Raw genomic sequence first — 21,660 nt, 5'->3', positions numbered from 1 at the left:
AATAACCAAATATATTCCCATCTCACTTGCTTATTTTCACCAGGTAAACCAATATAACTGCACAAAATTTAGAAATACACATTTCTGACATGTAAAAACAAAACCCCAAAAAGTTAGTGACCAATATAGCCACCTTTCTTTATGATGACACTGAACAGCCTTCCATTCATAGATTCTGTCAGTTGCTTGATCAGTTTACGATCAACATTGCATGCAGCAGCCACCACAGCCTCCCAGACACTGTTCCGAGAGGTGGACTGTTTTCCCTCCCTGTAGATCTCTCATTTTGAGGGACCACAGGTTCTCTATGGGGTTCAGATCAGGTGAACAAGGGGGCCATGTCATTATTTTTTCTTCATTGAGACCTTTACTGGCCAGCCACGCTCTGGAGTAGTTGGAGGCATCTGATGGAGCATTGTCCTGCATGAAAATCATGTTTTTCTTGAACGATACCGACTTCTTCCTGTACCACTGCCAGAAACTGGCAGTAGGTCTGGGAGTTGAGCTTCACTCCAGCCTCAACCCGAAAAGGTCCCGCAAGTTCATCTTTGATGATACCAGCCCATACCAGTACCCACCTCCACCTTGCTGGCGTCTGAGTCGGAGTGGAGCTCTCTGCCCTTTACTGATCCAGCCTCTGGCCCATCAAGAGTCACTCTCATTTCATCAGTCCATAAAACCTTTGAAAAGTCAGTCTTAAGATATTTGTTGGCTCAGTCTTGACGTTTTATCTTATGGCTCTTGTTCAAAGATGGTCGTTTTTCTGCCTTCCGTACCTTGGCATGTCTATCAGTATTGCTCACCTTGTGCTTTTTGTTACTCCAGTAATGTCGCAGCTCTGAAATATGGCAAAACTGGTGGCAAATGGCATCTTGGCAGCTTCACGCTTGATTTTCCTCAATTCATGGGCAGTTATTTTGCGCCTTTTTTGCCCAACACGCTTCTTGCGACCCTGTTGGCTATTTGCCATGAAACGCTTGATTGTTCGGTGATCACGCTTCAAAAGTTTGGCAATTTCAAGACTGCTGCATCCCTCTGCAAGACATCTCACAATTTTTGACTTTTCAGAGCCCGTTAAATCTGACCCATTTTGCCAAAGGAAAGGAAGTTGCCTAATAATTAAGCACACCTTATATAGGGTGTTGATATCATTAGACAACACTCCTCCTCATTACAGAAATGCACATCACCTGATTTACTTAATTGGTAGTTGGCTCTGCTATACTCATCATCGCTGCTCCTGCTCTGCTATACCCATCATCGCTTTTCCTGCTCTGCTATACCCATCATCGCTGCTCCTGCTCTGCTATACCCATCATCGCTGCTCCTGCTCTGCTATACCCATCATAGCTGCTACTGCTCTCCTACACCAGTTATCACTGCTCCTGCTCTGCTATACCCATCATCGCTTTTCCTGCTCTGCTATACCCATCATCGCTGCTCCTGCTCTGCTATACCCAGCATCACTGCTCCTGATCTGCTATACCCATCATCGCTACTCCTGCTCCACTACACCAGTTATCGCTGCTCCTGCTCTGCTATACCCATCATCGCTGCTCCTGCTCTGCTATACCCATCATTGCTCCTCCTGCTATGCTACACCCATCATCGCTGCTCCTGCTCTGCTACACCCATCATTGCTGCTCCTGCTCTGCTATACCCATCATCGCTGCTCCTGTTCTGTTCTGCAGCTTAAGAACGGTGCATCCAGACTAGGGGCTTCAGGATCCACCTTACCAGGTAAGAAATAATAGTTTGCTTTTACAAAGTCATGCAATGAAATGCTCGTTGTAATTACTGGGAAACAGCTACTTCCTGTCAGAAACAGCGCCACACTTGTCCATAGGTTGTGTCTTGTATTGCAGCTCAGATTCACTGATCGGAATTGGTGCTCTGATTAAACTTGTGGAAAAATGATGATATTTGACAGAAAGCAGACATGTTTTTCTATACCTAGACCATGCCTTTAAGGCTTCATTAAAATAGTTTTTTGCATTAAAACTACTATAGAAGTGAATGGAAAAGTGGTTTTAGCTCTCAGGGATCCATAGAAATGAATGGAGCGGTGGTAACACGTGTGCACTAATGTTCCCATGGACCCATAGCAATGAGCGGAGCTGTAGTAAAACATGTGAACTAATGCTCCCATATAATTGAATGGAGTCATGGTCACATGTGCACCAATGCTACCATGGATCGATAGAAGTTAATGGATGATAGGCAACACAAGTACACTGACGCTGCATAGATTCATGGAAGTGATAACCATGATCACAAACATGCATCAATGCTCCCATGGACCCATAGAAGTGAAGGGAGTTGTGGTCACACATGCACTAACGCTTCCATGGACCCACAGAAGTGAACGTAGCTGTGGTCACACAGGCACTAATGCTCCTATGGACCCATAGAAGTGAATGGCGCAGTAGTCACAAAGGGCACTAACACACTGATTAACCCATATAAGAGAATGCAGCTGTGGTCACACAGGCACTATTGCTCCCATGGACCCATAGAAGAGAATGTAGCTGTGGTCACATAGGCACTATTGCTCCCATGGACCCATAGAAGTGAATGTAGCTGTGGTCACACATGCACTAACGCTCTCATTGACCCATAGAAGTGAATAGACCTGTGGTCACAGAGGTACTAACGCTCCCATGGAATCAATAGAAGTTAATGGAGCAGGGGTCACACAGGCACTAATCACAAATATAGTAGCGGGTGCACCACTATAACAATAATATGGGATATAATAGAGCAAGGTGCTACATTAAGCATGGAAGTAGCAAATGTGAACAAGAGAAAGAAGGCCAATGCATATAAATGTGCACACCTGCTACAAAATACCAAAAATTATATAAATTTTATTACAGCAACAAGGACATATACATATAAAAACAATTAAAAATGACAAAACACCCTAACCACAAAACCCATATCAAACAGTATGTATGACATACACTACCAATGCTGTAACCATGACATTGTAACAAAAGGCATATGGTACAATAATCACATGTGAAAAAACACCAATTATATGGTAAAGTGTTGTGAACTCTATTTTTGGGCTCCCTCTAGTGGTAGCAAGCGGTACTGTGTAGTGTTGTCTTTCTGCAGGTTGCAGCATCAGCTGGTTCGTTATCCTTGGTTGGTTTCCTATTTAGCTCACCTGGATACTCAGTTCCTTGCCTGCAATCAATGTATTCAGTGCTCTTCAGATTCCTTGTGTCTACCTTGCTCCCAGTCTCTCCAAGACAAGCTAAGTTTTTGTTTGATCATTTTTTGATTATCAGTGTTCATTATGTTTTTTGTCCAGCTCGCTAAAATGTGATTTCCTCGCTTGCTGGTTGCTCTAGGGGACTGAGTTTCTCCCCCCACACCGTTAGTTGGTGTGGGGGTTCTTGAAATCTCAGAGTGGATATTTTGTAAGGGTTTTTTACTGACCGCATAGATTCCCTTTTTTATTTTCTTCTATCTAGTATTAGTGGGCCTCATTTGCTGAATCTGCTTTCACCCCTGTGTATGTGCCTTCCTCTTACCTCACCGTTATCTGTTGGGGGCTTCTATATCTTTGGGGATTATTTCTCTGGAGGCAAGAGAGGTCTTTCTTTCTCTCTAGGGGTAGTTAGTTCCTCAGGCTGGCTCGAGACATCTAGGATTTTTAGGCACGTTCACCGGCTACTTCTAGTGTGTTTGGATAGGTTCAGATTTGCGGTCAGTCCAGTTTGCCACCTCCCTAGAGCTTGTCCTATGTTTGTTACTTAGCTGGAGTAATTTGTGATCCTCAACCACTAAGGATCATAACAGTAAAGTAAACAATGGCACTACACCATAGCCTAGATATGACAAAGTATAGGCGTCCACAATTATGTCATGAATAATGTTCAGCAAACATGTAGCATATAGAGATGTAAAATGTAAAAAACGCCCTATCCAAATCAAAAGGACCTGCAGAAATAAATAAATAAATCAAGCCATATAAGGAATGTGCAAGTATGGCTGTGAAGCCTGCTGGATCAAGTAACAAAGCCTGGTGTCAGGAGATGAAAAACACCAGCCCAAATCCTGGTATAAATGACCAGACCTGGAGACAGCAGAAACTGCTCAGTGCATGCACACGAATGTAGGCAGAGTGCAAGTCCAAAGGATGGGGGGGCAAAGCATGGCAAGAGGAAGGGTGTGGGAATATCCCACGCGTATTGCTGCCAACAAGCAGCTGCGTCAGGGAAAGTAGCTGTTAACGCTCTAAAAAATAATGATGCAATCATCATCAGGGAGGCGGACAAGGGTGGGAATGTGGTGCTTTGGCCCACCAACTTTTACCTAGAGGAAGCTAACAGACAGCTGAACAATAAACAATTTTATGTTAAATTGCCTTCGGATCCGACAGAGGTGTTTCTGGGGAGGCTGCATAAATTGATTGACCATGCAGCTTCCATGGGGATTATTTCAGTTAATGAAAAGAAATTCATGTGGTGTGAGAATCCAGTAACAGCCACATTCTATCTCTTGCCCAAAGTGCATAAGAATGCCCTAAAACCGCCAGGCAGACCAATAGTGTCAAGTTTCGGCAGTATGTGTGAACGGGTTTGTACCTATGTTGACTTCTTTATTCAGCCTATTGCTTCAGCATTACCATCGTTCATCAAAGATACATCAGATTTTATCCGGGTATGTCGCAATATTTCCCTGACTGGTCAGGAACTACTCGTCACTTGTGACGTGGAATCGCTGTATTCCAATATTAACCATTCACAGGGTATTAAGGCACTTGAGTTTTTCCTGGACCAACTTGACGGGACTAACCGCCTCCATGACTCATTCATCCTAGACCTCAATTTTATTCTGCATCACAATTTCTTTCTTTTCAACAGGACGTTTTACAAACAAGTATCGGGCGTGGCGATGGGTGCACGCTGCGCACCAGCTTACGCTAATATTTTTCTTGGATGGTGGGAAGAGACGGTCGTTTTTTATTCTCAGGGATTCCGAAACCACATCAAACATTGGCACCGCTATATTGACGATGTTTTCTTTGTCTGGGTAGGTACAGAAGCTGCATGTGTGCAATTTTTAAAGGAACTTAATGATAATACATTGAACATCTTCCTAACGCACTCCTGTTCCCCGCACTCAGCCACTTTTCTAGATATTCAAATTTCTACAGATGGTGACAGACTGATGACAGAACTCTATCGTAAGCCCACAGCAACTAATAATCTCCTACAATTCCAGAGCTTTCATCCTCTACATACCCGTGCGGGGATCCCAGTGGGACAGTTTCTTTGGGCCCGGCGTAACTGTACCACAGATGCAGGCTTTCAAGAACATTCCAGGGATCTCACCAGGAGATTTCGGCAGAGAGGATATCCCCGTAGGACAGTATCAAAGGCTTTCCAACGTTCCAGAGGTTCGGATCAAGCTTCTCTTTTGGCACCACATTTACATCCACAGGACTCTACAGTTAGATTCATCACGGAATATAGTACCAACTGGAATGAGGTGAGACACATTCTTATCAATAACTGGGACATTCTGACTTCAGATGCCCAAACCTCGTCTTGTGTGAGCCCTAGTCCTTTGATGACCGCTAAAAGGGCTCCGAATCTACGGGACTTACTAGGAGTCATTTTTCTCGGCCGGTCACCAGACTCAATCGAGGTATTCGCCTCAGGGGCTCATTTCCCTGCGGTGACTGTACGATATGCCCTCACATGCCACCAACAAGGGATCGCTTTACCAACCCCCTTGATAAGCCTGACCATTTACTCCACCAATATGTTAACTGTAGGTCTAGTTTTGTGATTTATGCTATCATCTGCCCCTGTCAAAGTCTATGTAGGTCAAACCTCTCAGGAACTCAGGAGACGTGCACAGAAACATCTGTCAACAATCAATTTGGCATCTGCAGACCTCAAGAAGGGTAAGGCCTTAACTCCCATGGCAGCTCATTATCTCAAGTGGCATGATGGCAAATCTAATAACACCCAAATTTTTGGTCTACAGAAAATCTTCTGTGATGAAAGAGGTGGTGACCGGCGCAAACTCCTACTTCAACATGAAGCTCGCTGGATCTTCCATCTAAATTCTATGGCGCCCTCTGGACTAAATGAGGAATTGCTATATACAGGATTTTGGGGTTAATTGGATACCCTGATATTGCCCTACTTTCTGGCTTCCTCCCCTGCAAGACTTTGGAGATACTGTATCTACCCTCTGTGAGGCTTATTCTTCATGTGGGACTATCTTTATTGTTGTGGGGAGTCCAAATCTGAGTTTATCATCTTAAAACATTTTCATCATGGATACATCTATACCTCTGGTCTCCTTCTTTGCAAGACTTTGGACGTACTGTATCAACCTTATGTGTGGCTTATTTCTCGTGTTGGACTTTCTACATTGCTGTGGGGTGTAAACTTTACCCTTATTTCTGGACTGGATAGATGGAACGTACGGACCTCCATGATTTGGTCCTTGGTTTTTGGTTTTTACTTTTGCAATAGGTTTGCAGTCTATATATTCTGTTAAGAATTGACATTGTTATCATACTAAACTATATATGTATTGGTTTGCATGTGGTTTGGTATTCCTTGAGTTTTCATAGCCCAGTTATTTATATTTATATATATTTTCTCCTTTTCCTTATTTTTGTTTATGCCACCATGCAATTGTTTATATTTATTCTAACAACATTTCTTTCAGGTGATCTCCTACATTCTTGCGCTTTTCTAGGTATTTCCTGGTCTATGCGCTGCCCATTCATAACCTCATGGCTTTATTTATTTATTCTATTTTTCCGCCCTTTTTTCTATAATACATTTTCACACATGTGCTCTATACATCAACAAAACTGTTCTGTGTGTGGCCGCACACTGCGCTAGCTCTTTTTCTCATTTTTCTCATTTTTTTCATGTTGCATCTGCCATAGTGCTCATGCAGGCGCCCTGCGCTTCAGATCTGTTTCACGTCTGCGCCTGCATCATCCTCCTCCTTTGACTTCCGGGTTTCCTTGGTGAACACTGCACACCGGTAACTGGTTTATGTTTCTACTATTGCTATATATAGCGGACACTCTTCAGTGGGAAGCTACTTTCCCTGACGAAGCTGCTTGTTGGCAGCGATACGCGTGGGATATTCCCACACCCTTCCTCTTGCCATGCTTTGCCCCACCATCCTTTGGACTTGCACTCTGCCTACATTCGTGTGCATGCACTGAGCAGTTCCTGCTGTCTCCAGGTCTGGTCATTTATACCAGGATTTGGGCTGGTGTTTTTCATCTCCTGACACCAGGCTTTGTTACTTGATCCGGCAGGCTTCACAGCCATACTTGCACATTACTTATATGGCTTGATTTATTTATTTATTTCTGCAGGTCCTTTTGATTTGGATAGGGCGTTTTTTACATTTTACATCTCTATATGCTACATGTTTGCTGAACATTATTCATGACATAATTGTGGACGCCCATACTTTGTCATATCTAGGCTATGGTGTAGTGCCATTGTTTACTTTACCATATAATTGGTGTTTTTTCACATGTGATTATTGTACCATATGCCTTTTGTTACAATGTCATGGTTACAGCATCGGTAGTGTATGTCATACATACTGTTTGATATGGGTTTTGTGGTTAGGGTGTTTTGTCATTTTTAATTGTTTTTATATGTATATGTCCTTGTTGCTGTAATAAAATGTATATAATTTTTGGTATTTTGTAGCAGGTGTGCACATTTATATGCATTCTTTCTCTTGTTCACACAGGCACTAATGCTCTCATTGACCCATAGAAGTGAATGGAGCTGTGGGCATTGGCCTTCTTTCTCTTGTTCACACAGGCACTAATGCTCTCATTGACCCATAGAAGTGAATGGAGCTGTGGACACACAGGCACTACTGCTCTCATAGAACCAATAGAAGTTAATGGAGCAGGGGTCACACAGGCACTAATGCTCTCATACAACCAATAGAAGTTAATGGAGCAGGGGTCACACAGGCACTAATGCTCTCATAGAACCAATAGAAGTTAATGGAGCAGGGGTCACACAGGCACTAATGCTCTCATTCACAATAAAAAGTGAATGGAGTTGTGGTCGCACAGGCACTAATGCTCCCATGGACCCTTAGAAGTGAATGGAGCTGTGATCACACAGACACTAATGCTCCCATGGAACCAATAAAAGTTAATGGAGCTGTTGTCACACAGGCACTAGTGCTCCCATGGAACCAATAGAAGTTAATGGAGCTGTGGTGACACAGGCACTAATACTCTCATTGACCCATAGAAGTGAGTGGACAATTGTAACAAAATATAAAAGAATGCAGGAAAAAAACGCACTCTGGTAGTCAAAGGGTTAAACCATCTTTCATTGCTAATAATCTGGCTTTTCTGGCATCTTATGAAACACTTAGAAGCTGCAGATCCAACGTGTCGCCGTTATCTGAAATTTCTCTCTATCCTTTTGAACGATGATGGGATCTGGGTTCGGATCGTCACATATATTTGGATGCATCTCATGCTGCGGGAAACCATCAGCGAGTGACATTTAGGAAGCGGAGACGTGGCTTGAAGTCTGCGGCACACCAGCCGGCCGCACACGGCGAGGTATACGAGATGCTACACTGAGCTTGTGATGCTAAACAGGGACAACACTAATTAAACAGTCATATGGCATGATAGCCTTTACTACACAGCGTCATGCGGCACGGCCATATGTGTCTTCTGTAGAAAGCCAAGCTCCGGTGCAATCTGTCAGCCCACACTGAAGTCTCACATTCACCGACTTGTTATTTACAGTCTCAAAATAGCACAAGCTCCTTTCAACTCCAGTGATAACGATGAGCAAGTTGTGAGGACAGAAAATGCGCGGCGACAGGCACATCTGATGGTGGACTGAAATACATTAAAGGGATTATTTGCGTTTTCATAAATGGGTGTTGCTGGACAGAACTTGTAAAGACTTCCACTTTTGCAATTTACTGCATAATACAATTTTCAACCGTTACTGAGATATTTACAGGTTTTTTTCGTTTACAGAGTGTTACCTAGGAGACCGACCACCACGGCTAGTGATCAGAACTAGTGATGAGCGAGTGTACTCGTTGCACAGGTTTTCCCGGGCATGCTTGGAGATTTAGTTTTTGTTGACGCAGCTGCATGATTTACATGTGGGGGTTGCCTGGTTGCTATCAGTTGTAAATCATGAAGCTGAGGTGATGAAAACTAAAGGTACCTTCACACGAAACGACATCGCTAGCGATCCGTGACGTTGCAGCGTCCTGGCTAGCGATATCGTTTAGTTTGACACGCAGCAGCGATCAGGATCCTGCTATGATGTCGCTGGTCGCTGAATAAAGTCCAGAACTTTATTTGGTCGTCCGATCGCTGTGTATCGTTGTGTTTGAAAGCAAAAGCAACGATACCCAGCAATGTTTTACACTGGTAACCAGGGTAAACATCGGGTTACCAAGCGCAGGGCCGCGCTTAGTAACCCGATGTTTACCCTGGTTACCAGCGTAAAAGTAAAAAAAACAAACAGCACATACTTACATGCGTCCCCCAGCGTCTGCTTCCTGACACTTACTGAGCGCCGGCCCTAAAGTGAAAGTGAAAGCACAGCGGTGACGTCACCGCTGTGCTGTTAGGGCCGGAGCTCAGTCAGTGTCAGGAAGCAGATGCTGGGGGACGCACAGGTGAGTATGTAGTGTTTGTTTTTTTTACTTTTACGCTGGTAACCAGGGTAAACATCGGGTTACTAAGCGCGGCCCTGCGCTTAGCAACCCGATGTTTACCCTGGTTACCCGGGGACCTCGGCATCGTTGGTCGCTGGAGAGCGGTCTGTGTGACAGCTCTCCAGCGATCAAACAGCGACGCTGAAGCGATCGGCATCGTTGTCGCTATCGCTGCAGCGTCGCTTCGTGTGAAGGTACCTTTAATCTCCGAGCAGTTACAAATACTCGGAGACCACCCGAGCAGCGAGTATACTCGCTCATCACTAATCAGAATGTCAACAGAGCTGACTGCCTCTTTTCTATTGAACTCATAAGCCCCATGTCTCCTAATCCTGGCCAGCTTCAGCTTAGAATTTATAAGCCACACAGCAGCAGTGGTCGGTCTCCTAGGCAACAAGTCATAAACAAAACAAAAGTTTTAATAACTCAAGAACAGCTGAAATTCTTAAGAAGCAGTAAATAGCAAAAGTGCTTGTTTTTACATGCTCAATCTGAGAAAATGGAAAATAACCCTTTAAAGATGGACCTAAGCAAATTAATTTGGCACCCCCACACACAGACACATCACACCTTTCTATACTTTAAAAAAATAAATAAATAAAAATAAAACATATACCTTTCACAAAGGTGGTAAAATCGAAGCGTAGAGGTCCAATGTCTGACTATCACAGTTTACAGCCCTACCGATCTGTGTTTTTGATGCAATTTTTGTGGTTTTCAAATGTACTCACTCAAAGGATGCCAGATCCTAATGAGAACAACTTCTTAAATATGCTCTGACATTATAAATTGGAGTAAGACGAAGCTACTACTATTTGTTACACCCCGAAATGAATACCCTTGCTCACCTCTCAGAGGTTTCGCCATACTGGTACCTCAGAGGTTTTGGAGATGTAACATGGCACTCCTTCGGTTCTGAGCCTGGCAGTGTGCTCAATCTGCAAAGTGCACCTGCACACATAGCATTGCTGGGCCCAGGACAGTGTCTCCAGTGGCACAATCGGGACACAACATATGGGACACTGAGATAAGATACCTATGGAAAACTTGTATTTTCACTTTGCCCTGACCGCATTGCATTAGTTTATGGAAACCATCTATGGGGTCAAAATGGCCAATACATGGCTAGATTAATGTATTTATATCTCTTTTCTAATTGCACTTTTCATTAGTTTTTTTTTGTACAAATAAATTGAAATTTCAACCATTATTGATGTTGCGCTAACCTAGTTGCTGTGAAACACCTGAAAAGTTAAGAGAGTGATTTCCAAAATCATAATGTGTTGATAGTTTTCTGTAGATACAGAATTAAGAACGTGTGCCAATACAACTTATTCTTAAAACTGTGCTACTTTGCAGCTTTCACCTCTCCAATTTATGCCCCCAAGTGTTCTCTTTACCCTTAGTTGCTACCAGATCCATCCTTGTAGTTTTAATACTCTGTTGAGCATGCTCAGATGCACCCAACAACCCAGACTCATTCTTGAAAACAGATAAACCTATGACCCTGTCTAATAAAAAATCCACCTGCCATCCTAATTGCCCTAGCAGCCATTTGTACTGTGCAGGCAGGAGAGAGCATGATCAAGCTCTGAAGAGCCCGATGAACTGCCAATAAAATGTGGAGTTTGTCAATAGTTTTCAAGAATAATGGTCAAATAGTTGGTCACAGTCACTACTTTCACAACTATCATCGGTCACCTGATGCAGAGAAATTTAAATAGTTCATTGTGCGATCTATCTTTATCCAGAAGCACGCAGGAGAGCAAAGGGAAGGTGCTGCAGCACAAAGGAGAAGCAGGGTGCAGCTGAGAAAAATAGTTTTAGCAGTTAAAAGTAGAACAGCTCCTTCAGCTCCGAGAAGCTACAAGCACAAAGGGGCAAAAGGAGATGAAAAAATATGAAAATTAATGCTAAATGTTTAACCCTTCTAACATCGTAACCAAAAACATGAACATTTCATAAATGAGTCTGAAGTAAAAGTAGGCATATAAGTGTTTAGTGGCAAGTGTCATTAATTCACTATTGGGTGTGATATGACAATGTGTTTTAAGGTTTGAAAAACGCAATTTTTTGAAAACTTGGGTGGAATTAAAAAAAAAAAAAAAAGTCAAATAAATGCAAAACATATCAACATAAATTTACCATTAACAAAGTACAATGTGTCACAAAACAATCTCAAAATCAGTAAGTCATGTAGAAAGAGAGTGACACGTATCAGATTTCCTTAGGAATTGGTTATGGTGGGAAGGAACTGATGGGGGGGCCACAGTTGCCAGCTACCACCCGGAATTATTATGAAGAGGTGGTCAAGCACTCTGCTTGGCTTCTTTTTGTGATCTTGGGGGTCCCCAGTTATCACTATCAGTTTCAAAGTTTTCACCTATCTGGTGGATAAATGATAAAAAGAATTCTATTTTGATATCACTTTACCAATGCTTCTATAGTTTTCACAAAACTCGAGGTGGCCGAAGTCTCCCACCAGAACTCCAACAAGCAATCATGCTGGTCGATGCCATTGCTGTCCTATTGTAGGACACTGAGTAAAAGCAATATCAGGTATAATGTGTCTGACTCTGAACCATTGCATGGCAATAAGATAAGAACATTTTGGGTGAGAATTGCAAAATATGCAGAGCAGGATGATTAGAGTTAGGTTACTAACTCTAACTAGGTTGTATTTGATTTACCAAATAGAATGATAACAAATGTCACCACAACTTCTGACAGATCTGATCTGGTTACAACGGAGCATCTCTTGTCCTAGAGGACCCCAACTATAGCCGTAGAGTTACTACCTCCATGACCGGTAGAAAAAGACTCACCTCCCCCCTCCAAGCTTTTCAATAAAAAGGGGATATCCAAACATGATTCATACAATCAACTGCTGATCATGAAAAAACCCACATATCCCAAAAAAGATCTCACCTCTGGTGTAACATCTCGGGGAGCAAAGCCAGTTCCTCCTGTCGTTAGAATCAAGTTAAGTTCTTTCTCATCGCACCAGTCTATTAATGATTCCTGGAAACAAAGACATCAATGTCAGGAAGAAAGGACATTTCATGGAGAAGTTATGTAAGTTTTGGGTGAAGGATGGTGATGGAACTATGCTATTTGATACTGTTCATGTGATTTTTTGTTTTTATTTTTTTTTAAGAATTTTGAGGAAAAAAAATAGAACATCTGCAAAAAAATAAATTGGTGAAAAATTACTAATCAAAAATATTAATCCCAGTAATAACACAACATAGTAAATGAGTCCTGTTAATTATGGACTATATGCAATGGGTTATTCGTGACCACTATGATTGGAAATAATTTTACCATATAGCAAATAACATCTGTCAGATAATGTTCATCTGTCTTAGCCTGAAGAGGCTGATGTATTTACTGTGATAATCCATGTCATGCATAAGTCTTTTATAAAGTTTGTGTGGCGACCCAGGGTCCTGGTCGTCACGGTAGCATTGCTTTCCTCACGGGGAGAGTGATGTTACGCTTGAAGGCAAGAAGGGATAACTGTAACCAGGTACCACAAACATGCAACACATTCACACTCCAGGCCACCAGGGGGAGCTTTTGATCCTACTTGCTAGGTGACTCCCTATATGTATATATATATATATATATATATATATATATATATATATATATATATATATATATATATATATATATACTAGCTGTACTACCCGGCTTCGCCCGGGTTAATGACTGCTGTTAGCAAAATAGAATGTGTTAACAAAAATTTATTCTGCACACAAAAACCACAAAACAAATAGATAGAAATGTAATTATTAAAAGGCAAAAACTAAGCAAATAGAAGCATTTCACAACATATATTAGCTTTGTTATACTGAGAATGTCTTTGTTGCCTATATTAACCAATCAGAGCTCAGGTTAATTAACTGTAGCAAAATAGAAGCTGAGCTGTGATTGGTTGCTATTGGCAGCCTGATAAATCCCCAGCCAACAGGAAGCCCTCCCCCCTGGCAGTATATATTAGCTCACACATACACATAATAGACAGGTCATGTGACTGACAGCTGCCGTATTTCCTATATGGTACATTTGTTGCTCTTGTAGTTTGCTTATTAATCAGATTTTTATTTTTGAAGGACAATACCAGACTTGTGTGTGTTTTAGGGCGAGTTTTATGTGTCAAGTTGTGTGTGTTGAGTTGCGTGTGGCGACATGCATGTAGCGACTTTTGTGAGATGAGTTTTGTGTGGCGACATGCGTGTAGCAACATTTTGTGTGTTGAGTTGCATGTGACAGGTTAGTGTAGCAAGTTGTGTGCAGCAAGATTTGTGCATGGCGAGTTTTGCGCGTGGCGAGTTTTATGTGTGGTGCATTTTGAGTATGTGCAAGTTTTGTGTGAGGCAACTTTTGCATGTGGTGCAACTTTTGTACATGTGGCAATTTTTCTGTGTGTGCAAGTTTTGCATGAGGTGAGTTTTCCATGAGGTGAGTTTTGCACGTGTGGCGAGTTTTGCGTGAGCCTAGTTTTGCATATGGCGAGTTTTGCATGTAGCGAGTTTTGAGTGGTGACTTTTGTGTTTCGACTTTTATGTGGCGAGGTTGGTGTGTGTGTGTGGTGAAATGTGTGCTGAGGGTGGTATATGTGTTCAAGCACGTGGTAGTGTGTGGCGCATTTTGTGTTTGTGTTCATATCCCCGTGTGTGGTGAGTATCCCATGTCGGGGCCCCACCTTAGCAACTGTACGGTATATACTCTTTGTCGCCATCGCTCTCATTCTTTAAGTCCTCATTGTTCACATCTGGCAGCTGTCAATTTTCCTCCAACACTTTTCCCTTCACTTTTTCCCCATTATGTAGATAGGAGCAAAATTGTTTGGTGAATTGGAACGCGCGGGGTTAAAATTTCACCTCACAACATAGCCTATGACGCTCTCGGGGTCCAGACGTGTGACTGTGCAAAATTTTGTGGCTGTAGCTGCGACGGTACAGATGCCAATCCCGGACATACACACATACATACATACACACATTCAGCTTTATATATTAGATATACCTGTATGTAATCTCCTGTATATAGTATATACCTGTGTGTCATCTCACCTATATATAGTATATATCTGTGTGTCATCTCCTGTATATAGTATATACCTGTATGTCATCTCCTCCTATACATAGCATATACCTGTGTCATCTCCTCCTGTATATACTATATACCTGTAGGTAATCTGCTCCTGTATATAGTATATACCTGTGTGTCATCTCCTCCTGTATATAGTATATACCTGTATGTCATCTCCTCCTGTATGTAGTATGTACCTGTATGTCATCTCCTCCTCTATATAGTATATACCTGTGTGTCATCTCTCCTGTATATAGTATATATCTGTGTGTCATCTCCTCCTGTATATAGTATATACCTGTGTGTCATCTCCCCTGTAAATAGTATATACCTGTGTGTCATCTCCTGTATATAGTATATAGCTGTATGCCATCTCCTCCTGTATTAGCCCTCGTTCACACGTTATTTGGTCAGTATTTTTACCTCAGTATTTGTAAGCTAAAATGGCAGCCTGATAAATCCCCAGCCAACAGTAAGCCCACCCCCTGGCAGTATATATTAGCTCACACATACACATAATAGACTGGTCATGTGACTGACAGCTGCCGGATTCCTATATGGTACATTTGTTGCTCTTGTAGTTTGTCTGCTTATTAATCAGATTTTTATTTTTGAAGGATACCAGACTTGTGTGTGTTTTAGGGCGAGTTTCGTGTGTCAAGTTGTGTGTGTTGAGTTGCGTGTGGCGACATGCATGTAGGGACTTTTGTGAGATGAGTTTTGTGTGGCGACATGCGTGTAGCAACTTTTTGTGTGTCGAGTTGCATGTGACAGGTTAGTGTAGCAAGTTGTGTGCAGCAAGTTTTGCGCATGGCGAGTTTTGCGCGTGGCGAGTTTTATGTGTGGTGCCTTTTGAGTATGTGCAAGTTTTGTGTGAGGCAACTTTTGCATGTGTTGCAACTTTTGTGCATGTGGCAATTTTTCTGCGTGTGGCAATTTTTCTGCGTGTGCAAGTTTTGCGTGTGGCGAGTTTTGCACGTGTGGCGAGTTTTGCATGTGGAGAGTTTTGCGCGTGGCGAGTTTTGAGCGGCGACTTTTGTGTTTCTACTTTTATGTGGCGAGGTTGGTGTATGTGTGGTGAAATGTGCACTGAGGGTGGTATATGTGTTCGAGCACGTGGTAGTGTGTGGCGCATTTTGTGTGTGTGTTCATATCCCCGTGGTGGTGTGATTATCCCATGTTGGGGCCCCACCTTAGCAACTGTACAGTATATACTCTTTGGTGCCATCGCTGTCATTCTTTAAGTCCCCCTTGTTCACATCTGGCAGCTGTTAATTTGCCTCCAACACTTTTCCTTTCATTTTTTCCCCATTATGTAGATAGGGGCAAAATTGTTTGGTGACTTGGAAAGCGCGGGGTTAAAATTTCACCTCACAATATAGCTTTGACGCTCTCAGGGTCCAGACGTGTGACTGTGCAAAATTTTGTGCCTGTAGCTGCGACGCCTCCAACACTTTTCCTTTCACTTTTTCCCCATTATGTAGATAGGGGCAAAATTGTTTGGTGAATTGGAAAGCGCGGGGTTAAAATTTCACCTCACAACATAGCCTATGACGCTCTCGGGGTCCAGACGTGTGACTGTGCAAAATTTTGTGGCTGTAGCTGCTACGGTTCAGATGCCAATCCCGGACATACATACATACATACATACACACACACACACATTCAGCTTTATATATTAGATATAATCTGAGGCAGGGAAGAAGGGTTTACGGAGCTGTGTAGCCTCAGAGCAGCAGTTCCTGGAAAGAGACATTGAGGAAGCCTAATTGATTGCAGAGAGCATGCAGGAGAGCAAAGCACAGGAGAGGACATCAGGGGGAGACCAGCCCCGAGCAGGCTCCCTCCTTCTGAGGCGCAGAAACCGGTAGCAGGAACACCGAGGATCGTAAGGCTCTCCACGACTTATGGTACCTTCACACTAAACGATATCGCTAGCGATCCGTGACGTTGCAGCGTCCTGGCTAGCGATATCGTTGAGTTTGACACGCAGCAGCGATCAGGATCCTGCTGTGATATCGCTGGTCGTTGGTTAAAGTTCAGAACTTTATTTGGTCGTCAGATCGCCGTGTATCGTTGTGTTAGACAGCAAAAGCAACGATACCAGCGATGTTTTACAATGGTAACCAGGGTAAATATTGGGTTACTAAGTGCAGGGCCGCGCTTAGTAACCCGATGTTTACCCTGGTTACCAGTGTAAAATGTAAAAAAACAAACAGTACATACTCACCTTCGCGTCCCCCGGCGACCGCTTCCTGCACTGACTGAGCGCCGGCCGTAAAGTGAAAGCACAGCACAGCGGTGACGTCACCGCTCTGCTGTTAGGGCCGGCCGACAAGGTAAGAGGACGTTCATCAAGAAACAAAAGAAATCAGTAGAGAGATGAGGTAAAAATAGGAAAAAGGAGAGGAGTAGATTGGGGAAGTGTTGGGTAGGGATCGAACCTGTGGGTAAATGAACTGATTGAGACATTGGGAGGTAGAGGGAGAAGAGACAACCGGAAAGTGGTGATAAGAGGTAAAAGGACAAGCCGTAGAGGCAGGGATAAGGGAAGAGGAGCCGGTGATAATTGTTGTAGAGGAAGATAGCGTGGAGTGCAAGAGACAAGGAAAGTGGTCAAAAAAGTCATGGGAGAGGTCTGAAGATATTCGGGTTATAGCCCATGACTGCAGTGGATATTTTGACAATGTAGTGCAGAAGATTGCTATTAATGAAAATTATAAATAATATAGAAGATTCAAACGAGAAATAAAAAAAAACTGAAATAATTTAAAAAAGATGAGGTGAAATTCGTAAGAGGAAGCGAAAAAGTCGTAGTTACTCACCGATAACGGTGTTTCTCAGAGCCCATGACAGCACTACCAGAGAGATGGAATCCGCCCTTCAGGGACAGGAAACCTACAGGATAAAAGGGCGGTACCTCTCTCCTGCCTCAGTTTAGTTTACAGAGCATCAGAGGTCCTCCAGGTTAGTGACAACAAGAAATACACATATTTTTAGTAAAATACTTATGAAGATTACACCGTGTCTAAATGAAAACACACACTTCGTATAATAAAGCGCTCACCGCACACGTGATAAGGGGGGGAATAAGCAGGTGCTGTCATGGGCTCTGAGAAACACCGTTATCGGTGAGTAACTACGACTTTCTCAGTCGCCCATGACAGCAGAGATTTGCAGAGATTATTGCTTTAGGGAGGGACCACAGCCTGCAAGACCCTTCTTCCGAAGGTTAAGTCCGACGAAGAGGCTAAGTCTAAGGGATAGTGCCTAAAGAAGGTTTAAGGTGTTGACCAGGTGGCCGCTTTACAGATTTTATCTATTGGTACCTCCGACCTTTCGGCCCAGGAGGTCGCCATAGCCCTTGTAGAGTGTGCCTTGAGTCCTTCAGGAACTGCGTTCCCCGTGGACGAGTATGCCAAGGCTATCGCATCAGTGACCCAACGAGCTATAGTGCTTTTGGAGGCTTTGAGTCCTTTCCTAGGCCCCTGAAAACAGATAAAAAGACAGCCTTCCTTCCTACACTGACGGGAGGACTCTAGGTAGTGTATTAGACACCTTCTTACGTCTAAGGTGTGGAATTTTTCCTCTTTTTGATTTTTCGGGTTTGGACAGAAGGAAGGAAGGATTATTTCCTGGGATCTATGAAAATTGGAAGCAACTTTGGGTAGATAAGCAGGGTCTGTCCTCAATACTACCCTATCTTCCATAATTTGTGTGAATGGAGGGTTCGCAGATAGGGCCTGAAGGTCACTAATCCTACGGGCAGATTTTAGAGCTGTAAGAAGGGCCATTTTAAGGGATAAGATTTTAAGCGGTATCGAATCTATGGGTTCGAATGGGGGTTCTGTCATAGCTGAAAGAACTAAATTTAAGTCCCAAGATGGAGGGCTTCTGATTTTTATTGGCCTAGAACGTGCAGCGGCTTTAATGAACCTTGCTACCCATGGGTTAGTGGCAACACTATGATTGTATAACGCGCCTAAGGCCGCTACTTGCACCTTTAAGGTGCTCACCGAGAGGCCCATATCCAAGCCTTTCTGTAGGAACTCTAATATTTTGGCTATTGGAACCCCATCTTGTAGTCTTACACCAGAGGTGGACAGGAACTTTTTCCAAGTTTTACCATAGATTCTAGTAGTTATTGTCTTCCTACTTTTTAATAGTGTGGAGACTAAATTATCTGAGAATCCTCTTGCCCTTAGCAGTGACCTTTCAAGTTCCACGCTGTCAAGTGTAGATTTGCCGACTGAGGGTGGAACACCGGCCCCTGTGATAGGAGGTCCGGAAGATCCGGAAGAACCCAGGGATCTGTGATAGATAGGATTCTCAGCCAGGAAAACCAGGCCCTTTTGGGCCAGAAGGGTGCTATTAGAATGATTCTCGCCCTGTCCTGTCTTATCTTCCGCAGGACTGCCGGTATAAGTATATGAGGGGGAAAGGCATATGTCAGACCGTGAGTCCAGGGAATCGAGAATGCATCCAGTGTTCTGGGGTTCCCTCTGTGATCTAGAGAACAAAACTGTTTTACTTTCCTGTTCTCTATAGTGGCGAAGAGGTCTATTACTGGAACTCCCCAAATTTTTGTGATCTGATCGAAGACCCCTTGGTTCAGAGCCCACTCCCCCTGTTTTAGCTGGGTACGGCTTAGGAAGTCTGCCTTTTTGTTCATTACTCCTCTTATATGTAATGCTGAAAGGGATAGGAAGTGATGTTCGGCTATGGTAAAGATTTGGGAAGTAGTTTCCATCAGGGCTTGGGATCTGGTCCCCCCCTGGTGGTTCAGGTAGGCCACCACTACTTGATTGTCCGAGAAAACCCGGACATGTTGTCCCCGTAGTTTGGGAAGAAAAACTGACAAAGCATGGTTCACTGCACAAAGTTCTTTTTGATTTGAGGATACCTGGTATTCTTGATCTGTCCAGACCCCCTGAGTAACACTGTTTCCCAGGTGAGCTCCCCACCCCGTGGGACTGGCGTCCGTGGTAACTATTTGATGTACATCTATCACCCACGGAACCCCCTTTGATAGATTGTTGGAATCCAGCCACCAGTGTAGGGAACGAATAGCGTCTGAACTTAGAGTCATGCGATCTTCCAGGCGTCCCCTTAGTGTAACCTGATTTCTCAGGACATCCCACTGGAGGTCTCTCGTGTGGATCTGAGCCCACTGTACTGCCAGGAGACAAGCAGAAAGGGACCCTAGTAGAGACATCGCTCCTCTTAAGGTCATATGAGGATTTGAGCGAGCTCCAGACACAATGCTTAGTATTTTTTGTTTCTTCAGGTCTGGAAGGCGACATTCCTGTAAAACCGAGTCCAGAGTTAGGCCCAGAAACTCTTGCACCATAGTCGGTTCTAGTTTTGACTTCTGGAGATTTAGGAGCCAACCTAATTCTGTTAGAGTTTTTATCACTCTGGTGCACTGTTGGCGACAATGTTGGGCTGTATCGCTGACAATCAGGAAATCGTTTAGGTAAGGTATTATAATAACATCCTCCTCCCTTATATGGGCCATCATTTCTGCTACCACCTTGGTGAAAATACGGGGTGCTACTGAAATGCCAAACGGGAGGGCCTTGTACTGATATTCCTTCACTACTCCCTCCATGACCACTGCTAGTCTGAGGTATTTCTGTGAGTTTTTGTGGATGGGGACGTGATAGTACGCGTCGCTGAGATCCAACACTACCATGAAACAATTTGGAAACAGGTTTTTTATTGTAGATCTTATCGATTCCATTTTGAATGTTTGATTCTTTACATAGCTGTTTAATCTCCGGAGATTTATTATTGTGCGGAAGGAACCGTCCGGCATTGGGATCAGAAATAGTGGGGAGAAAAAACCTTTCCCTCTTTCCGGTAGCGGAACTTCCCGGATCACATCTTTGGAGATGAGTTTCGAGATTTCTAGTTCCAAGGCCTGTTGTTGCCGCCATGAAGGTTTCAATGGAGTGACCACATAGTGTTGGGGAGGAAGGGTGGTAAAGTTTAATTGAAGTCCCATTTTTATTAGGTTTAAAATCCATGTATTGGAAGAGATTTTTTCCCAGGCCGGAAGGTATTGAGACAGTCTCCCTCCCACCCTGGGGGAGGTGTCACTTAGGGGCTTTTTTATTTCTGGGGGAGTTGCCAAAGAGGAAGCCCCTGTCTCTATTTCTCCCCTCCTCCCACCTGTTCTGTTCTTTAGGGGGGCGTCTGCGGAAAAATTTCCTGTTCCGAAAGGGCCGTCTGACATATGGTGCGGCCAGGTTAGGGAATCCCTTCTTTTTATCCCCTGCTTTTTGTAAAATGTCATCTAGGGTTTCCCCAAACAGAAATTTTCCCTCACAAGGGATTGAGCAAAGTTTTTGTTTTGTCTGTAGATCGCCTGGCCAGTTTTTCAGCCACAGCGTTCTACGAGCTGCATTGGACAGGGCTGCCGATTTTGAAGTTAGTTTTATAGAGTCCGCCGAAGAGTCAGCCAAGAAGGCTGCCGCCCCCCTAATCATGGGAATTGATTCAATGATTTTTTGTCGGGATACTCCATCCCTTAACTGTTTCTCCAGATTGTCTAACCAAATCATTAGAGATCTGGAAGTACATGCGGCCGCTATGGCAGGTCTTAAACATCCCCCTGCTGACTCCCAGGCCCCTTTTAGGAAGGTGTTGGCTCTTTTGTCTAGGGGGTCTTTTAGCGTACCCATGTCCTCAAAGGGCAGAGCAAATTTCTTTGACGCCTTAGCGACTGCCACGTCAAGTTTAGGGGCTTTATCCCATGCTGTAGAGTCATCTTCCGCAAAAGGATATTTCCTTTTAAGGGAGGGTACAGATGAATTTTTCCTTTCT

At 43.5% G+C, this 21,660-nt stretch overlaps 1 protein-coding gene across 43 annotated transcripts in view; it reads right to left on the bottom strand.

Moving 5' to 3' along the window:
• The window catches only part of GPHN (gephyrin), a 593,334-nt gene that overhangs the window by 343,212 nt on the left and 228,462 nt on the right, over positions 1-21,660 (bottom strand). For all 43 annotated transcript variants that reach the window (XM_077257154.1, XM_077257160.1, XM_077257187.1 and 40 more), the window contains exon 4: positions 12,661-12,753. In XM_077257154.1, coding sequence (XP_077113269.1) covers positions 12,661-12,753 — 93 coding nt within the window. The remainder of the gene's footprint in view (positions 1-12,660; positions 12,754-21,660) is intronic.

Source organism: Ranitomeya variabilis, chromosome 1, assembly GCF_051348905.1.
Source record: "Ranitomeya variabilis isolate aRanVar5 chromosome 1, aRanVar5.hap1, whole genome shotgun sequence".
Classification (NCBI taxonomy): domain Eukaryota; kingdom Metazoa; phylum Chordata; class Amphibia; order Anura; family Dendrobatidae; genus Ranitomeya; species Ranitomeya variabilis.
This window is presented reverse-complemented; position numbering and strand designations above follow the sequence as displayed.